This window comes from Leptonotus elevatus, chromosome 1, assembly GCF_054856555.1.
Source record: "Leptonotus elevatus isolate MCC_2025b chromosome 1, RoL_Lele_1.0, whole genome shotgun sequence".
NCBI lineage: Eukaryota > Metazoa > Chordata > Actinopteri > Syngnathiformes > Syngnathidae > Leptonotus > Leptonotus elevatus.
In genome coordinates, this window is record NC_141239.1 from 18,620,577 (window position 1) to 18,638,822 (window position 18,246).

Genomic DNA, 18,246 nt, shown 5'->3' on the forward strand with positions numbered 1-18,246 from the left:
CTGGAAAATGGCTTGAAAATCACAGATATCAAAATTTCCCCTTAGATGTGGGGTGGCAAAGGAGTAACAAGGCCCACAGAATATTCTGTTCTATTGCTATAAAAAACATGGTACATACCAAAAGAAAGATTAGAGTCTCTTCTTTCATCGGGAAAAAAGTATATTTTTATCATTTTTCCGTTTTGCAGCAATTAGCATTAGAATATGGCTAAGTTTCATCCTTATTCACAAACCTATTGGAAACACTGGGAAAAGGAGCTTGTTGCAACATGACCCAGGTTTATCTCTTATACTCTTCTGCCACCTGCTGGCCGTTTTTTGTATTTTTTTGCATCAACGCCTTTTGTATGCTCTAGCATAAAAAGACATACAAAAAAATGTATGAATACATTTTGGGGACTGAAGGACAAAGTATTAAAAAAACAAATACATTATACGTTCTTGGGTTTGAATTAGTCAATGTTGCCTGATACTGAATTAATGATGTGCCCTTGCTTATCATCGGGCGTGTTCTTGTGCAGACCTCTCGGAAAGCAGAGTTCAGCCCGGGAAGCTCCCTATCTGCCGACCTCTCGGGCTTCAGCCTGGCCGGCGATGTTTCGGTGTCGCTGGGCTTCAGGAGCACCGATAACGAGGGCATCCTCCTGCAGTCGAAAAAAGCGGTCAGTCCCTGAAACCGAGCGATGATGAACGTCACTTTGGCTTCAAATCCCTCATTTGGAATTCCTTGTTTTATTCCATCCAGGCTAACGGGATTCATCTGGCTTTACAAAATGGCAACGTGGTTGTGTCTTTTAACAACAAGATGTGGATTTCGAACAAGAAATACAACGATGGCCAGTGGCATTATTTGACTGTGTCCAGAAAAGCTGGCAGGTATGAAATGGACACATTAATTCACGCCAATTTGTTTTTGTAAAAATAGAAAATAACAAATTATATCATTGTAGAAAATTGCGACAAACGCAAATATGATTTTTTTCTTTTTTTCTTTTTACAATGCATGTGCTAGTGATGCTCGATACCACTTTTTTCAGACCGATACCAGTACAAGCACTCAACTCTTGAGTAGTCACAGATACCAATATGAAGTACCAATACTACTAGTACTTTGGATACATGGAATAAAAAAAAACTAAATGACTATATATCCCAATACAGCGTTTTCCTTAAAATTGTGTGAAATTAATGGCAATTTGCTGTTGTTTTAACTTCTAAATTCCTCATGATAAAAATGCCACAAGAGGGCGGCTGATACTGGTATCAGGCACCATCTTACCTTAAAATAAACCCTGGTATCAGCCTGATACCGATACCTGACATTGGTACTCGTCCATCCCTAGCATGGGCATATGAATTACAGCGACACAATGTGTATCATTTCAGTAGCAAGGCATCCTTGCAGAAAACAGTGAGCAGTGTGAAATTTTGCTGCATGCTTTGGATGGGGGGGGGGGGGGGGGCTGCAATCTGGTGAACAAATCTAAAACATAAATATAAAACAGTAAGTACAGATTGCATCTTAAAACTGAGTGCTGTGCCATCAACTATTGGAACTATTTACGTGGAAAAGAAAGAAGAAAAAAATAAATAAATGTTTAATTTAAAAATCATAAATAAAGATTTGTCAGGTTCAGCCAACCTAGAACATTTAATACACAACAGACAGGGAAGGAAGAAAAGAGACTAAGGCTACGTTCACACTGCAGGCAAATGCGACCTGTTCTGACTTGTTTTATGTCGGTCTGAACGGCTCAATTCCGATTTTTTTCATATCCGACCTGGGTCACTTTCATATGTAGTCCTAGATCGGATACGTATCCGAATTTTTGCAATGCGACCGCAGTCTGAACGGCCAGGTTGCGTGTATCCGACCTCGACGTCATCAAAAATAAATTATGCGGAGTGCAGGCGAGGCATTAAGCTTGATTTATGCTTGACGCATCCGCCAGGTCCGCACGGCTCGGCAGAAAGTGAATCGGCAAAGTTGTTTCGTGTAACAGTTGTGACTTTATATTTGACTTCAACTTAATCCCACCTAAAACATGAAGTCTAAAGATGACATTTGTGGTGGTGATATTGGTCATTTAGCCATGCAGACAGCTCCTTTATTACGCGCGGCAATGACGTGACGTCATCGTTAGGGGAAGAAAAAAAAAGAGGTTTCCGTGTGATGAGGAGCTCGAACAGGCTCGCCTCATTTTCACAAAATATTATTTCTACCTCCTCCCGCATCACTCCTATGAAGATATGAGATGAGAAAAATATTAGCCCCGACACACTGGACCATACGTATTTACTTCCGCAAACACAGCGTTGTGAGTGACGTTTTATCTTCGTCTGCGCATGCGAGTCACTTTGGGGACGCATAACTTTCACACAGCAGACAGACTGAGGTCGCAATAAATAGGTAATGTAAACGCTTACTAAAAAAAATCTGATTTCACCAAAAAATCGTAATTTGAGCATTAAGACCTTCGGTGTGAACGTAGCCCTCGATTATTTTTACTCGCGAGGAGAACGGACAGAGATGTGCACAGATTACAATCTCCTACCCTCTCTGAGGCACACTCTCCCGAGCTGTCTCTTTTTATTTTTTTACAAGGCGTTCCCTAGTTACAGAGCCGTTGCTGCTCTAAATGGGGAGGAGTACACAGCAGCGACATTAAAACCATCGCGGATATGAGTCATTGTGCAGATAATAATACAGACTTATTCGGCACTCCAACAACAAAATGTTTCAGTCCTTATCTTGTGATAAAGGGCACAGTTCCTGTTCTGCAAGTCGGAGTAGGAGTCATGCTCTTCTCACCCTCTGCTCTTCTTTACAGACAACTTCATGATTTAAACAAGGTTATAATGCTGCTGAATAAATGCTTTACAATACTATAAAAGTAAATATGGGATAACTTATGTACATTTATTCTAACAATTTGTGCACATGAAAATTATTATTGGGATCATGAGTAGTTGACCCCAAAATTGTTTAGAATTGCCTGTTTTGAAAGTATCTTCCCAAAATTGTTTAAAATCATTAAAAAATGTACCTTCCCTTAAAAATAAATTTCTTACAGATGTTTTGATTTAGAAAATATGCACCTAAAGTGTTACATAGATACAGCGATGACTCTCCCGAGTACTACTTTTCAATAAGAAAAACGACTCTAGTTAATATCCACTACTTAACGAATAAACCAATGAAAGAAAAAGAGTACTTTTCTATTAACAAGAATTTGGCGCCATCTTGTGGCATCTTAGGGCAGTTTTTCAGTGAATAATGCAACCGTCATTTACTATTTAAAATCCATAATAAACTTATAATGACATACCTTTTAGCTAACCCAGGCTAAAAAGTGTATTGACTGCCCCCTACAGGATGGAGATGCTAATTGATGACGACGACAGCGGCGTGGAGCAGAGCGGAAGCGTCTCCATGGCGGACTCGGGTGGCTCTGTGATTCTGGGACGAGATAAATTCAAAGGCTGCATCTCCAACCTCTACACCAGACGGTAATTGTCGTCCGCGCGCCGCGTCCGCTCTGCACCGATGTGTGTTTTTATTTCTCGTTCCGCTCCCAGGCCCGACCACAAGTACAAGCCCGAGGACTTCACCGACTTCAAGTCTTCCGGAGACGTCCTGGTGGACGTTTGCACCCCCGACAGTCTTATTCAACAAATGATGAATCGTGACCCCAAGAAGGTGAGCGTTGCGCTTGATATGCTTTTTTTCAAGGCCGATACCGATCGGTAGTCAAGGAGGCCGATATTTGAATCAGAGAAAGGTGTCAGAATTTTTAGTAATAAAAATTCCAGCACTTAACTTGCTTAAATGCCTCCAAGCACATGTTTATGAAACAGCTTTTGTGATTTGAAACATGTTAAAGGGTTTTTACATCTTAGAAAATGGGCAACTTTGTTTTACATTTTGACAGAAAGTGCATGGTGCCCCCAGCCTCAGCATTATGTCTTATAAAGTTAAATGACAACAAATATCTTATTAAGATTTACTACAGTAAATAAGTAAAAAAATATATATATAACTGAAATGTTCAACGTTCATCTTTCACTTATCTTCAACGTATCCTCAACGCAGCTACTGGCCAGAAATGAATGTCTAATCAACACGGCTGTCTTCTCTGCTTTTTGTGGGTGTTCCGTCATTCTTGTGTGCCCCAAATGCCGATGCAGTCTTCATCAGACTGGTTTTCTGTGGCAAAAATTAGTGAAACAGCCATGAGCGGCCTTCACTTGGAGTGCTTTGCAATCATTATAATGGGGCTTACACGCACAGACACATACAGGAAGACACACGTGATGCACTCGCTCACTGCCCACTTTTATCAATATTTCCTAACCGTTAGCCCGCACGCTAATTCCAAAATAACCACTAATTCGCGAGCTAAACGTTAGCTCCCAAATCGCTGCTAATTTGTGAGCTAATTTGCGAGCTAATTTGCGAGCTAATTAGCTCGCGGGCATAACGTTGACCCGCACGCTAACTCCTAAATAGCAGCTAATACACGCGAGCTAATGGTTAACTTGCGGGCTAACTCCCAAATCGCTGCTAATTTGCGAGCTAACGGTTAGCTCGCGGGCTAAGCGTTCACCCGCACGCTAACTCCTAAATGGCCGCTAATACGCGAGCTAATGGTTAGCTTGCGGGCTAACTCCCGAATCGCCGCAGATATGCGAGCTAACGGTTGGCTCGCGGGCTTAACGTTCACCCGCACGCTGACTCCTGCATAGCTGCTAATACGCGAGCTAACTGTTAGCTTGCGGGCTAACTCCCAAATAGTGACTAATTCGCGAGCTAACTGTTAGATCGTAGGCTAACCAAATAGCCGTTAATTCGCGAGCTAGCCGGTTAGCTTGCGGGCTAATTGGCGAGCTAACTCATTGTCAACTAGCGGGGACAGCTTTATTTATATAACTTATTAGTAAGTTTAACTTACCTCATATATAAAGTGTTTTTCAGTCCTATGACAGCCATTTTAGGCATCACACAATATCGCCCATTAAAAAACCAACATGTTGCCATCAAGCTCCACAAAATGAGCCAAATTTCCGTTCTATTGGGACCATCCCTGGTCCTTACTGCTGTAGAATTGTGTGACTTGATGTGTTTGACTGACTTTATTCTGCTGCCTCATTTCCAGAGATGAAGAAGGAGGAGCCTAAAGACCAGCTGACAAGCGTCTAACCATAACATTGTGCTACACTCTTCTCTTTTTCTGTCATTCATTCAATAAAAGCAACACGTTGCATGAGCCTATGGACCATCACAACTAGTTAAAGGGGAAGTCAACCAAGACAATAATATGTTCAATGCAGCCCCAAGGTTCCAAATATGGCATTCTGGTTAGTTTTGTGTTGGTGGAATATGAGTTAAGCAGCAAAATCCAGCCGTTTTTATCAATATCAGAAGGCGGCCATTTTGCCACTTGCTGTCGATTGAAGATGGCATCAAAGTTGTTCAGGACTTGGCAACAACCCATCACAGCGCAGCTTCAGAAAACAGGTGAGCTGTGATTGGTCGTTGCCTGAGCCCTGAGCAGCCGTGATGTCATCTTCCGTCGACAGCAAGTGGCAAAATGGCCGCCCGCTGAGATGGATAAAAACAGATGGATTTTGCTTCATGATCAGAATGTCATGGTTAGACTAGTGAGGTCACATATAACATATTATTTTCAAGAAATGTGTACGCTTGCCTTCCACTTTAAAAATATAATATATTCAGCGCCATGTTTGACCTCTTCAGATGTTTCTATGCTTAAACGACACTCATAAATAACAAGCCTGACTAAAATCATCTCATTGTCTCTTTCTTCCATGTTAAAAGTAACACACAAGCACGCCATCAATGCAGCATCAATCATCATTTGAGTCTTGAATACAGTTTGGATATTAACTCGAGTCACCGACGGTGTAGTGGTTCACTCGTCTGACTTGTGCAGGCAGAATGGGTTCAATTACTGTACCTCGGTGATGACAGTATTAGCTGTAGGGCTGTCACTATCGATTATTTTTAGAATCGATTATTCCATCGATTAATCGAATAACGGGATACAATTAAGGTGCTCTAATTAGCTGTATAGAAAATGCATGGCTAGGTGTATATAAACAAAACATTGGAGTTTTTATTACAAAACTGCCCTATGTCATGTCAATTGTGACCATAACACGTGGGGGGGGGGGGGGGGGTACGACAAACGAAACCCCCCAATAAAGATGGTGCACTTTGCTTATAAGCGCTTTTGCAATCACAACTGGAGAAAGATATCCAATTACAATCCTAACCCACATGGGTTGAACTACATAAACTTTATAGATATGATCCATAATGGCAGATTAACATCGCAGATCCTGGTGTGAAACACGAACTGCTTTTGAAATGAAAATAAACATCCCTCTTGGCGCAACCCATACAAAATATAACAATGAAAATGAACATTTAATTCAATTTGACATTTTTATATACTGGATTTAACAGTCACTTCTACATGAAATTAACAGAATTAACAGTTTTAAGTTAACTATATATTAGTGCTGTCAAAGCAGGGTTGGCACACAAAATATCGGCCATTCCAGCCGTGTGTCGAAGTTAAAGTGTCAACTCATTGATTAATTACAAATAATTATCGCATTAATCGTGTAACAGCTTGACAGGTAGCACAGGTTGTGTTTGAGCAATAAACATAACGACATGATTTAAAGTAAAGCATTCGATAAATGTTTGCGTATGACATTCAGAATATTTCTTCATGTCAAGCTTTGTTTTAAATTATGCAAGTAATTAACTTCATAGAAATAGAGGAGCATGAGAGTGCGCGCTGGTTCAAAAAATGTGAAAGACGTCCTCATAACGTTTAAAGGAATCCCGACTGTTTTCTCTATGTTATTTTTTCTAACATAACTGAGATTCATTTAAAAAAAAACAAAATTCCAGTTTAATACATTTTGTAGAAAGTTTATCTGGACGTACTGTTATTTACGCAATCAGTGCGTAGTGACGTAGAATGGCGGCGGGCTCTCAATGCCGAGCCATAAAGAAAGCAAGGTAAGCCTCGTAGCGTTCCTAAAGAAACAACATATGATTGGGAGAGTCCCCCCCCCCCCCCCCCCACGCCTTGCTCTCGCTATTCACCAGATCAAAAGTTTTGCTCCTCCCTTTAGGGATTTTACGTCACTAAGCACTGAATGCGTTGCGACGTGAATAACAATGGCGGCGTACGTCCAAATAAACCTACAAAATGTATTAAACTGGAAATTATTTTTGAAACATGGATCTAATTGTTATGTTAGTAACAACTAGGGGTGGGGTGGAAAAAATCGATATTGCAATATATTGTTGTGCTCTCTGTTGGCTAGCAGCTAGTGTTAGCATTAGTGCCTGGCTGGCACTTTGTCTTTTTCCTTATATATATAAAAAAAATCTAATGATCAGCTAATAAGCAAGCTTTGCAGAAGCCTGATATTGACCCTGATCATGAATCAGATGTGTTAGTGGAGAGAAACATGGAAAACAAGCTGGATAGGGGCTCTTGAGGACCGAACTTGAGCACCCCTGCATTAATGGCTTAAAGTTGTTTTCTTAAAATCTAAACGTCAATATTTGACATTTTGAGTTGAATGTTTTTATTGATTGGAAAAGGTGTTTTTATAAAATAATTATACTTAATATTTTATACATGGACCAGGTATAAAATAAGAATATCTGCCTCTTATTGCACTTAAAGTTATGTTCCTAAATCCTAAACGACCAAATTAGACATTTTGAGTTGATTTTTTAAATTATTATGATTATTTAAAAATTCATTTGAATTATTTCTATTAGTTTTATACTTTTGTTAATAAGAGTTTGACCCCCCCCCAAAAAAAAAAATATTGTACATTTAGAACAGATATAAAATTTGTGATTAATCGTGAGTTAATTATTGAAGTCATGTGATTAATTATATATATTTTTTAATTTAATCACCTTGCGATTAAAAAAAAAAGATTCAAAATGATGGGCGTCAGGCGATTAATTTTTTTTAATTGTAATTAATCGCATGACTTCATTAGTTAACTCACGATTAATCAAAAATGTTATATCTGTTCTAAATGTACAATAAAAAAATCTAGGTTTTCACACTCTTGTTAACAAAAGGGGGGGGGGAATTAAACTAATACAAATAGTTCAAATAACATGTTCACGTCTATAGCCGCCAATGGCAGTGAATGCGTTAATGGGCAAAAGTATTTTATAAAATAAATCCATTTATCTTGTTTTGTTTTCTGATCCCAAAAACGATTTGCTCTGTGACTCAAATCCGTGATCCGATCCGAACCGTGACTTTTGTGATCCTTTGCTGTCACCGTCAGTACTTGATCTCTCCTGTCCTTTTTGTGGGGGCGCTAATCCCCTAAATGGTGGTAAAGTAGGCAGAAGCACTGCCGAAGAACTGGTATCTAGTGCAGTATATCAGACCCTCACGCTGTATTTAGGACGTCACAGGAGGCCGCAGCCACCGGATTTATTGACAGGAACGCATTTGTAGATTTCTGAAAGGACCATCTTTGATTGGCGTGTTTCTGCTTGTGTTTAAGGTCGTGGCCATGCGTGGGATGAACGAAAGCGCGTCCCCGTGCGCGCTACCGGGCCTGGTGACAGACGCGTACCACATGGTGGGGCCCGTGAGCCGCTTGAGTTACAGCCTGCCGCTGCAGGTGCTGCAGCCCAGGTGAGTGAGTGTCCAAACTTTATTTATTTTTTTAATCTTGTGCTGCATCATCGTTATGCGTAAGACAGTTGGTCCTTTGTCTTGTCTCTTCAATTGCATAATTGTTCCTCCAAGCCCTACGAGTAACTGACAACCCCAACAAAAAGGCTTACAATTGCCTCTGGATACCACAAGATGGCAACAAAGCACTCACTTCAACATAAAGTAGGTCTTTCGCACCAAGATGCCAGCAGGTGGCAGCAAAGAGTTACTTTCTCGTGTTTGACCTGAATATACAAACGGTGAATAGGTTTCCAGTACCGGCCAATCACATATCAGCGATTGAATTTGAACATACCGATTTGATCTGAAGATAGAGCAATGTATCTATTTAAAAAACATTTATATTTACCCTACAGTCCACCGCTGCCATTCGCGGGGGATACCCACGAATAGTGCAAACCCATTTAGAATTGGTGTCAACTGAAAGGTATGGGGGGGGGGGGGGGGGGGGATAAACATGAACTATAGCGTCTTATTTCGTGCAGCCGATCAATTACGTCATTGATCATTGGGCAAATTAAGACAACAGAGCGGCTCACCACTTTTGCGTCAAATGCAAAATATCGTCTGATTCTGATCCAGCCAACAGATCAATATTAAGTCTTGTTTCCAGCAAATAACAGTGGATAAATATCCCCCCAAAAAACTGAGCAAATATGCAAATGAAAATCACGAATGCCAAACACAGAGCTGCCAACTGTTACGGATTGTCCGTATTTCGTTACGGAAATCATTGAATGCTACGGCCGTCACATTGAATATTGTGGATAATTTAAAAAAGATGGTGATGACAAGTGGGAGCTCGCGGACGAGTCCAACGTTAGCCGAAAGCTAACGTCTTGAGGCTAACCCATCCCAACCCCTGCTATTCATATTAGCTATACCGCTACCAGGCTTCTCCTATCGGTAGCTCGCTACCGGTCACTCGCGGTGTAGTTTGAGTAGCTCGCAGACAGATAGCTAAGGAGCTAACTTCAAAATAAAGCGTTCGGATTAATACACTGACGGCAATGCAAATAGCTTTAGTGGACTGTTATTTTGAAGTTGGAGGGCGTCATGGCGTGATGGCTAGCTTGACTTCCCTTTTCGACGTTTAGGGTTTCTTTACCGTACTTTTTATTGACAGTTTTTAGTTGCGGCAAACATCAAAACAACGCTATCCCAAACTCATATTCAATCGCTAATTTAGGATGCTAAGAAATCGCTAGTTAATTACGCCGTCATTGTAGGGCACGGCACAAATCTACGACGTTAGGGGCTAGCAGCTAGCTGTTGTTAGCATTAGTAACGCTGGCGTGGCTGGTAATATAAATGAGTTTGACAGCTGGTACTTGCTTTTTTTTTTCTGGACCAAGGCTACTTTGTAATTCACTCTCCATATTTAAAGGGAGAGAATGTGCCTTAAATTGCACTTTGAGGTATTTTCATTATTCATTATTTTTCTAAAACACTTTTATAAATGTAAAAAAAACCACACACACATGTAACTCAAAATGTCAAAATAAGTTTGGCTATAAAATGAATGTTGTGAAACATGAGTAGCTCGATGCTGTTTTGCTTTTCTAAAAGTAGCTCTCAATCTCTTATACTCTGCTGCCACCTGCTGGTCGTTTTTGTAATTACTACCATTGCTTCACCCGTTCTTTGCAGTTCAGAGGCTGCATCAAAGCCCTCTATATGTTCTAGCTAGGGATGTAACAATTCATCGAAAATTTATTTAATTTCGGTGTAAACTGCTTAAAATATGCATTGATATAAAAACTAAAAGCATCGATTTACAACGCGTTAATTGTAATGCCTTGCGCAGTTTTTCATTGTTTCTAGCCGACCCATTTTGAGGACGGACACGTTTTGGGGATATCTGGTATTGTTTAGCTGGTAGTTGTAGACGCCAGTAAAACTTGTTTAGATCTTTGTACGTAATCAATTTAACGTTTCAAGTATTTTAAGTGGCTCTTTGTTTACTTAATGGGGCAATTTATTGTCTGACCGCTGAATCAGATGAATTACACTCACGGTGAAATGCGTGTCGCTGATGTAGTGTTTTAGTAGTCCAGCAGAGGGCGATGTTACACTTGTTGAACAGACATCTGTTGTTTCGTCTTTATTTGAGTTTGATTTGATTTGATTCGTCTCAAACAAGCACAGCAATAAAAACATAACAAAGGAAAGGGGGGAAAATCACAATATGCAAGTTTGAGAAGGGCAGAACGAATAAAACTTATCAAGTTCCCCATTACACAATCTAAAATCAGATTTCATAAAGACATACACAACTATTTCAATACATTTGAGAAGATTAAGAGTTTAAGGACAAACCTTCTCGTGAAGGAATATAGTAAAAGAATCAACATGAATCCCCAACAAAGCTTTTAGAGCTTCATTCTTCATATATGTCTCATATGTTGCGAGGACAGAATATTAACCTTAACCATAAAAAGCTGATAACAAAACAAGAATGTAGTTAAAAAGTCAAAATTATTAGTTAATTTTACATTTAAATTAAAAAAAACAAATAATAATAAAGTTACAAAAAGTTAATGTTTGTAACAAGGAAAATGTAGATATTAAATAAAAACATATTTTGGTTATCAAATGAACCTTTTTGTGTGTAAAAAAAAAAAAAGGGGGGGGTAATCGAATCGAAAATCGGGAACTGAAAATCGATTGGCCAATGGAAAAAATTAAAAATATGTCTTTGGAACACTTAATAACAAAATATTTAAAATAAAACATATTTATACGTTTTTGGGAGCAAATGAGTTAATATAAATAACGTTATACTGGCTCTCTTCTGAACCCAGTGCTGTGTTCACAAGTTCACCCATTTTGGGTGACTTCGCTCATTCACTGCCATTGACAGCTAAAGACGTCAAATATTCATTTTGCCTGCGCTGGCACCGAATGAGTTAAGAGCAACTGTAAATCATTCTTTCCCTCTAGGCCGCACTTCTCCCTGGACATCCGGACTCGATCCCCAGAGGGCCTGCTGTTCTTCGCTGCGACCAGAGGAGGGGACGCTCACCTGGCTCTGTACATGTCCAAAGGGAGAATCCGACTGTCTGTGGGCAAATACAATGAGATCTTCAACAGGGAGAAGTACAACGATGGAAAGTGGCACTCGGTGAGTTGTAGCCATTTTGAATCACAAAACAGAATAGCTTTGCCACTCCACTCCGCTGCACAACAGGTTCGTATGTTATGGTGTAAAGCATATGGTGCTGCTGTTTCCTGTAGGTGATGTTCAGTTTGGAGAAGAAGAAATTCCGCCTGGTGGTAGACGGGATCCGAGCACAGGACGGTCAGCTGAGTGCGGCTGATGTGGCCTCCATGAAGCACTTCATGCCGCCCGTGTTCTTGGGCAGTGCCCCGGGCTACCTCCACAAAGAGTTAAAGGTATTTTTCCAACATCAAGATTCCCACCATCTTACACATTACCTGACAAATACTCTCGTTTGCGATTTGTACTTTTGGTCCCTTGTAGTCCAAGAACCTCCCAAAGCAAACCGTGTCCGGCTGCGTCCGCCATTTTCAAATGAACGGAGCACCCATGCTGAATCCAACTACAAACCACGGGGCCGGCCCCTGTTTTGAGGGCCACGTTCAGAAGGGGGCCTATTTGGCGGGGAATGGCGCGCACGTCGTCATCAGTGAGAACTCACTACTCCGTCCTGTGTGACATTTCATGATATAACCACATCTGAGCTGCAATGTCAGCATCAAGTCGTACCATACATAGAATTCTTGTTTTACAGACGTATTTGCACAATTGATGTAATTAACGTGAACATTGACTCCCTCTCGCTTTCCAGATGATTCCTTTGCCGTGGGATCCAGTTTTGAGCTACTGTTTAACGTTCGCCCAAGGACGCCAACTGGCCTCCTGCTGCATGTTGGCGATTCTAGCGGAACTCCTGAAGGCCATTATGTCAGTATTTACCTGCACAGAGGAGAGGTGAGGACTGAATGGCTGTTAACTCATTTGCTCCCAAAAATGGATAAATACGTTCTATTTTAAATATTACCAAGGTCCCATAAACGTATTCATATGTTTTTTATGTTTTTATGCTAGAGCATACAGAAGGCTTTGATGCAGCCTCTGAACTGAAGGGAATGCTTGAAGCGACGGTAGTTATTACAAAAAACGGCCAGCAAGTGGCAGCAGAGTATAAGAGATCAACCAGGGCCATGTTGCAAAAGCCCCCCCCCCCCCCACACTGTTTTAAACAGATTTGTGAATAATGATGATACTTAGCTATATTCTAATGCTAATTGCTGCAAAACTGAAACAGATAGAAATATACTTTTTTTTCCTGATGAAAGACTATCATCTTTCTTTTGGTGGGTTCCATGTTTTTATAACAATAGAACACAATATTCTGTGGGCCTTGCGAAATCAGTCAAAATCCAGTAAAACAGCCGTGAGCGAAGGGGATCGCTTCAGTGAAAAAGGCTGGGAGTGAATGAGTTAAAAATACTGTCACACAAAAGTGACCTTTTAGGGGTACCATTCACAGCTTGGGTGGTTTATATGCTCGTACCTGTTTGGTTCTGAAATGTACAAAAAGGTTTCATGGATACACAAGAACAAACTCAAAGTCTATCCACCGTTATACTGCATTTAATTCAATAAATAAGAAAATTAGAGTTCAATTTGGGAGTCATTTAAACTAACATTATATTCTACATAAATCAAGTTCATAGAAGGGGCTATATAAGCAAATCAAGCCTTATTTAAATAGCACCTAAGTACATAGTAAAATTGAAAGTCCATAAAATATAACAGATTTGGGTGGCCAAAAATCTACAATTAAAAAAGGACGGTAATAAAAAGTACGGTAAAACATAACATAAGACAATAAAATAAATCAAGCAAAAAGGCAAAAATATAAAGTGAAATTAAAAAAAAAGTAATTACATAAAATTAATTATTATAAAATTATATAATACAATTAAGTACAGTGTATACCCAACTAAAATACAGTAAAAATGAAACAAAAAAAGTAGTAAAATAAAAATAAATTGATAACTAATTAGATAATTAGTTATAAATTAGCTAATAGTATTACAAGTAGACGGAGAAAAAAGATAAGTTAAAGTTCAAATAAAATTCAGGTGTGTCACTAAATTAGGTAGTTTCCCAGTGAAAAGTTTCACACACAAAAAAAAAAGTCTAAATACAATGCAAGTAAATACAAATTAGCTGATTTTCGCTAAAAACAAAGAAGCAGGTAACAATTGACAATTCCGAGCTTACGTCACAATTCAAAATGGTCGGTCAACTCGGTGAAAGAAATCTCTGTGCTCGTTGAAAAGCATTGGACTTTGGATCGCTGTCATTTGATTTGTGAGGATTATTTTGATTTCAAAATGTGTTGAAATGTCGTTTGATGATAACAATCTGCCTGGTTTGTATGCTAGTCACAGGCAGAAGCAATACAATATGCCGTTTGTTTTCACTGTGTAAAGGAAACATTTGCATTACGTTACATTGGTGGATTATCAGAAATGGCCGTTGATATTGGGAATTGTCAATAGGTAGTAATAAATATACAAATAAAGTTTAAATAACTTAATTCAAAAAGGAAGAGACTACTTTTAAAACTATACACAGTGAGGACAAACAGAATCTGAATCTTAATCTGAATACGATACCAAACAAGTGTGGCGCGCCTGTTAGCATAGCATGATGCTAACTTCCTTAGCCTGACCTCACTCAGTATCAGCTCTTTATTTACTGTACAAGTGATTTACAGTACGTTCCGATACTCCGCCATAAGCTTTCAGAAGCATGCGGCAGAATGTGAACACACGTCCATTTATGATGCACTAAAGACTCTTGATAGGACATGACCATGACCACATCACCTGTCAGGCTAAAGTTAGCGTATTCTTCCGCTTACAAACTGTCACGTGAAAGCATTATTTTCAGATGGTGGGTCGTGGGCCTAATATACGGAAGCCCGAAAGTGTCAAAATGCACTCGACAAATACTCCATATATGTAAAAGAAATAAAAAATAGATATATTAAAAATTAGCATGAACACTTTTCAGAATAATACTAACACATTTTACAATTTGATGGCCACATTACATAATTGCCTGTTATTTATCTAAAGGATATTTATTTCAAAATGACGTTTTTATTTATTGAATTTTGACACTTTCGGGCTTCCATACTAATACAGTTCATGGGCCAAGTCATTATAGCTCAGGGACACTATTTAATTTGACTGTTTTCATACTCAGTTTCTTTAAAAAGGTGCTCTGAAAAAAATCTGGTAAGCACGTTAGCATCAGGGCTATAATAGTTTTGAATTCATTATAGTTAGTATTTTTCATTTTGACTTTTGTTTCTTAGATTAAGTTAGTTTATATTAGTTTTTAGAGCAAGTTTTTTTGTTTAATTTTGTTTTTCGAAAATGCTTTATTTTAGTTCAGGTTTTATTATGTAGTTTTAGTATTAGTTTTTTATTTATTTTACATATATGGAGTATTTGTTGAGTGCAAGATAACAAAAAAAATGTCACTAAGTATATTAGTAAAATACAATTCTCAAACAACTGTTTGACTTTCCTTATTCTATTCCAAATTAAATACATTTAATAAGAACTCCGAAAGCTCATACATGGTCTGAACAAAGGTGAAAACAAAGGACATTTTCCCTATCATTATAGTTCATGTAAGATGTAGTTTAATTTTTTTTTATATAAAAAAAAAATTGGGGGGAAAGCATCTTAATTTTTTTTTTATTATTTATTTTATTTTTAGTTTTGGATATTTCATTATAATTCGTTAACTATGATAACCTTAGTCAGCATGTATGATTTAAGAATATGGAATACTATACATATTTTCAAAGGGTATTTATATAAAATATTTGTTTTTGTTCTTAACTTATATGGCTGTGTTGCAACTAAGTGAAATTTTTTTTATGCAGGTGGTGGCACTAGTCAACAATGGCAAAGGTGAGTTCATGGCGTCTGTGAAGCCAAAAACGACACTCTGCGATGGAACGTTTCACAAAATTTCCGGTAAATTGCCATCTTCGTCATATTTCTATTCATTTCCATATAAACATGATGCATGCGTACATACGACTTTACATCCACATCTTGCAGTCATCAAGAGGAAGAATGTTGTGCAACTGCACGTGGACACAGTGGACACGTACAAAATTGGACCGCCGTCTTCCACCGCCACTTTGACCAAATATCCTCTTTACGTGGGAGGAGTTCCTGGTGAGTGCCCGCCTACTCTGGAAGCCATTTACACAGTTAGGCAACCAAAAACGTGGTCCTTTCCTCAAATTATTCCAATTAACATGCTGAGTTGAGCGCACTCTCCGCAGGTGAGATGTCGTCGCTGCGGACGCCGCCCGTCACGTCGTCCTTTGTGGGCTGCATCCAGGACATGAAGGTCAACGGCGAGTCCGTCTCTTTCGCCAGGTTGCCCTCGGTGGTCGGACCCGTCAACCTCAAGGAATGTCCGGGCTGAAGCACATCACTGCATTGTTTTTGGCTTAACTTGGGACCACCTCAAACAACCATGTGCAATCTGTTACCAAGAAGACAGAGAATGTGTGTATCACGATGTGTATATGGTGTGTGTGTGTGTGTGTGTGTGTATGGATGTATTTATTTGAAAATCATGTACAGCACCAACTTATCAATGCATTGCTTTGTTTTTTGTTTTTTTGGGGGATTTGTCATTTGGGGTTGCAGTGTACAGTACATACCACAGCACTTTAAGGACATGTTTGATATATATATATATATTACAGGATATATATTGTGTTGATGTTTGGAAATGAAAAATTTCTGGACCCAAACATTCATGTAACAATAGTTTTCCGTTGATGGTGCTCGCTACTTTTCCCTTTTGGCATGTTTGATTCCTGTTTGCATCATTTGAGTCCCCACAAAGGCCAAGAAATGACGTTTATGATTTTACGTTTTCCAATTTTTGCATTCCTTTTGCATGCATTCTTCCGAGTGGTTCTCGATGAGGTTTACAGCGGACAACGGCATGTCCCGAGTTCAGTACAGTTGAAGACTAAAATGAAACAATATGGCCCAAAAAGATATTGATGACAATGTTTACCTCTGAGTGCAAAAGGGAGAAACAAAAAAAAGCAGAAAAGAAACTCATTGCAATTTGATTTTTTTTGCATTCCTGTTTTGTGACCACTAGTTTGTAAACCATTTTGTATTATCGCCAATTAAACGTCTGAAATCACTTTTGTGCATTTCTTTTGATAATCTGGATCGAATAGCCATTTAAACTTTATTGAGCATGCCACAAAATATGGATACGCAGGTTAATTAAACTACTGCCAATCCATCTAATAGAGGATCATTTAATTGTTATGCCTATCACTATATGTTGCTGGCATATATAAACAAAAATAAAGTGGACCGGGGTTTGGCGCCTGCACATTTTTACTCATTGTCAAGATTTTTTTGTCAACATTTATTTATTTTTTATATTTATTTTCACTTTTTGGCGGGTGAGTGGGTAAAACCCCGGATTTCATGGGAAACGCTCTGTTTTGTCAAGATTTTTTGTTGGTATAAATTTTTTTATGGATTTTACATCTTTACGCGCATGGCTTAGGCCTAAGTATATTTATTCCAAAAAAGGTGAAAACCAAATACTGATTCTATTTATTGGGAGAAGTGGCATCCTGAGGATATGTTTAAGGCAAAAAAAAGGGGGGGGGTCAAATTATAAGCTAAGACATTTTATAAAGAGAGTGACGATATTCGGGTTCACTCATTGTACATTAGTTGTCAATTAATTAATTAATTAATTAATAATTCCCCGACCAGTTAGGGGGATTTGGATATTTTCACATTGGTTAGGATTGGGAAGCATTAAATTAAATTAAATTTAAGAAGAAAGTGGGTTTTGACTGCATACATAAAATTTATAAATCGTGCCGCAGCCACCTACACGGCTAGTGATGTCGGGCCGGAAAAAAATTATCTGAAAAACTGAAAAAAAAAATCTGAAAAACAGGAAAATATTTTTACTTCATTAATTTTTTTTTAAATATTTATATATATATATATATATATATATATATATTTTTTTTTTTACTGAAAAAACCCCGGCCCTAGGTGATTTGGTGCCCTAGGCGAAAGTGTAGATTGTCTCTCCAACTGATGGTTCACAACTTTTATTAAACCTTCTTTTGTGTGAACACACTGTAAGAGCTACAATACAAATAAACAAAAAATGCCATTAACAACTCAAACGCTATGTTTTGTGTATCCTTTTACCGTATTCAAGCCATATACTAGGGTGAACATATTCACTTTTCCCAAAAAGAGGACAATTGCCCCGGCCTTGTGGTACCAGTCGCAGTAACACAGTGTACTTCACCTCCTATTAGTCACGCAATGCCAACCGGACATTTTCATACATTTATTTAAAAAAACAGACGCCCCAACAGGACGTAAGAAAATGGTATGTCCT

At 38.7% G+C, this 18,246-nt stretch overlaps 1 protein-coding gene across 2 annotated transcripts in view; it reads left to right on the forward strand.

Moving 5' to 3' along the window:
- The window catches only part of LOC147181156 (laminin subunit alpha-3-like), a 104,369-nt gene extending 86,892 nt beyond the window's left edge, over positions 1 to 17,477 (forward strand). The window contains exons 66-77 of one of the 2 annotated variants that reach the window (XM_086080472.1): positions 522 to 662; positions 746 to 876; positions 3,376 to 3,510; positions 3,580 to 3,700; positions 8,590 to 8,723; positions 11,709 to 11,889; positions 12,003 to 12,161; positions 12,250 to 12,415; positions 12,578 to 12,720; positions 15,707 to 15,800; positions 15,888 to 16,007; positions 16,118 to 17,477. In XM_086080472.1, coding sequence (XP_085936598.1) covers positions 522 to 662; positions 746 to 876; positions 3,376 to 3,510; positions 3,580 to 3,700; positions 8,590 to 8,723; positions 11,709 to 11,889; positions 12,003 to 12,161; positions 12,250 to 12,415; positions 12,578 to 12,720; positions 15,707 to 15,800; positions 15,888 to 16,007; positions 16,118 to 16,263 — 1,671 coding nt within the window. In that variant the 3' untranslated portion in view covers positions 16,264 to 17,477. Of the gene's footprint in view, positions 1 to 521; positions 663 to 745; positions 877 to 3,375; positions 3,511 to 3,579; positions 3,701 to 5,156; positions 5,810 to 8,589; positions 8,724 to 11,708; positions 11,890 to 12,002; positions 12,162 to 12,249; positions 12,416 to 12,577; positions 12,721 to 15,706; positions 15,801 to 15,887; positions 16,008 to 16,117 lie in introns of those variants that run through there. The other variant, XM_086080483.1, reaches the window with a different exon arrangement.
- Positions 17,478 to 18,246: the final 769 nt, after the last annotated feature.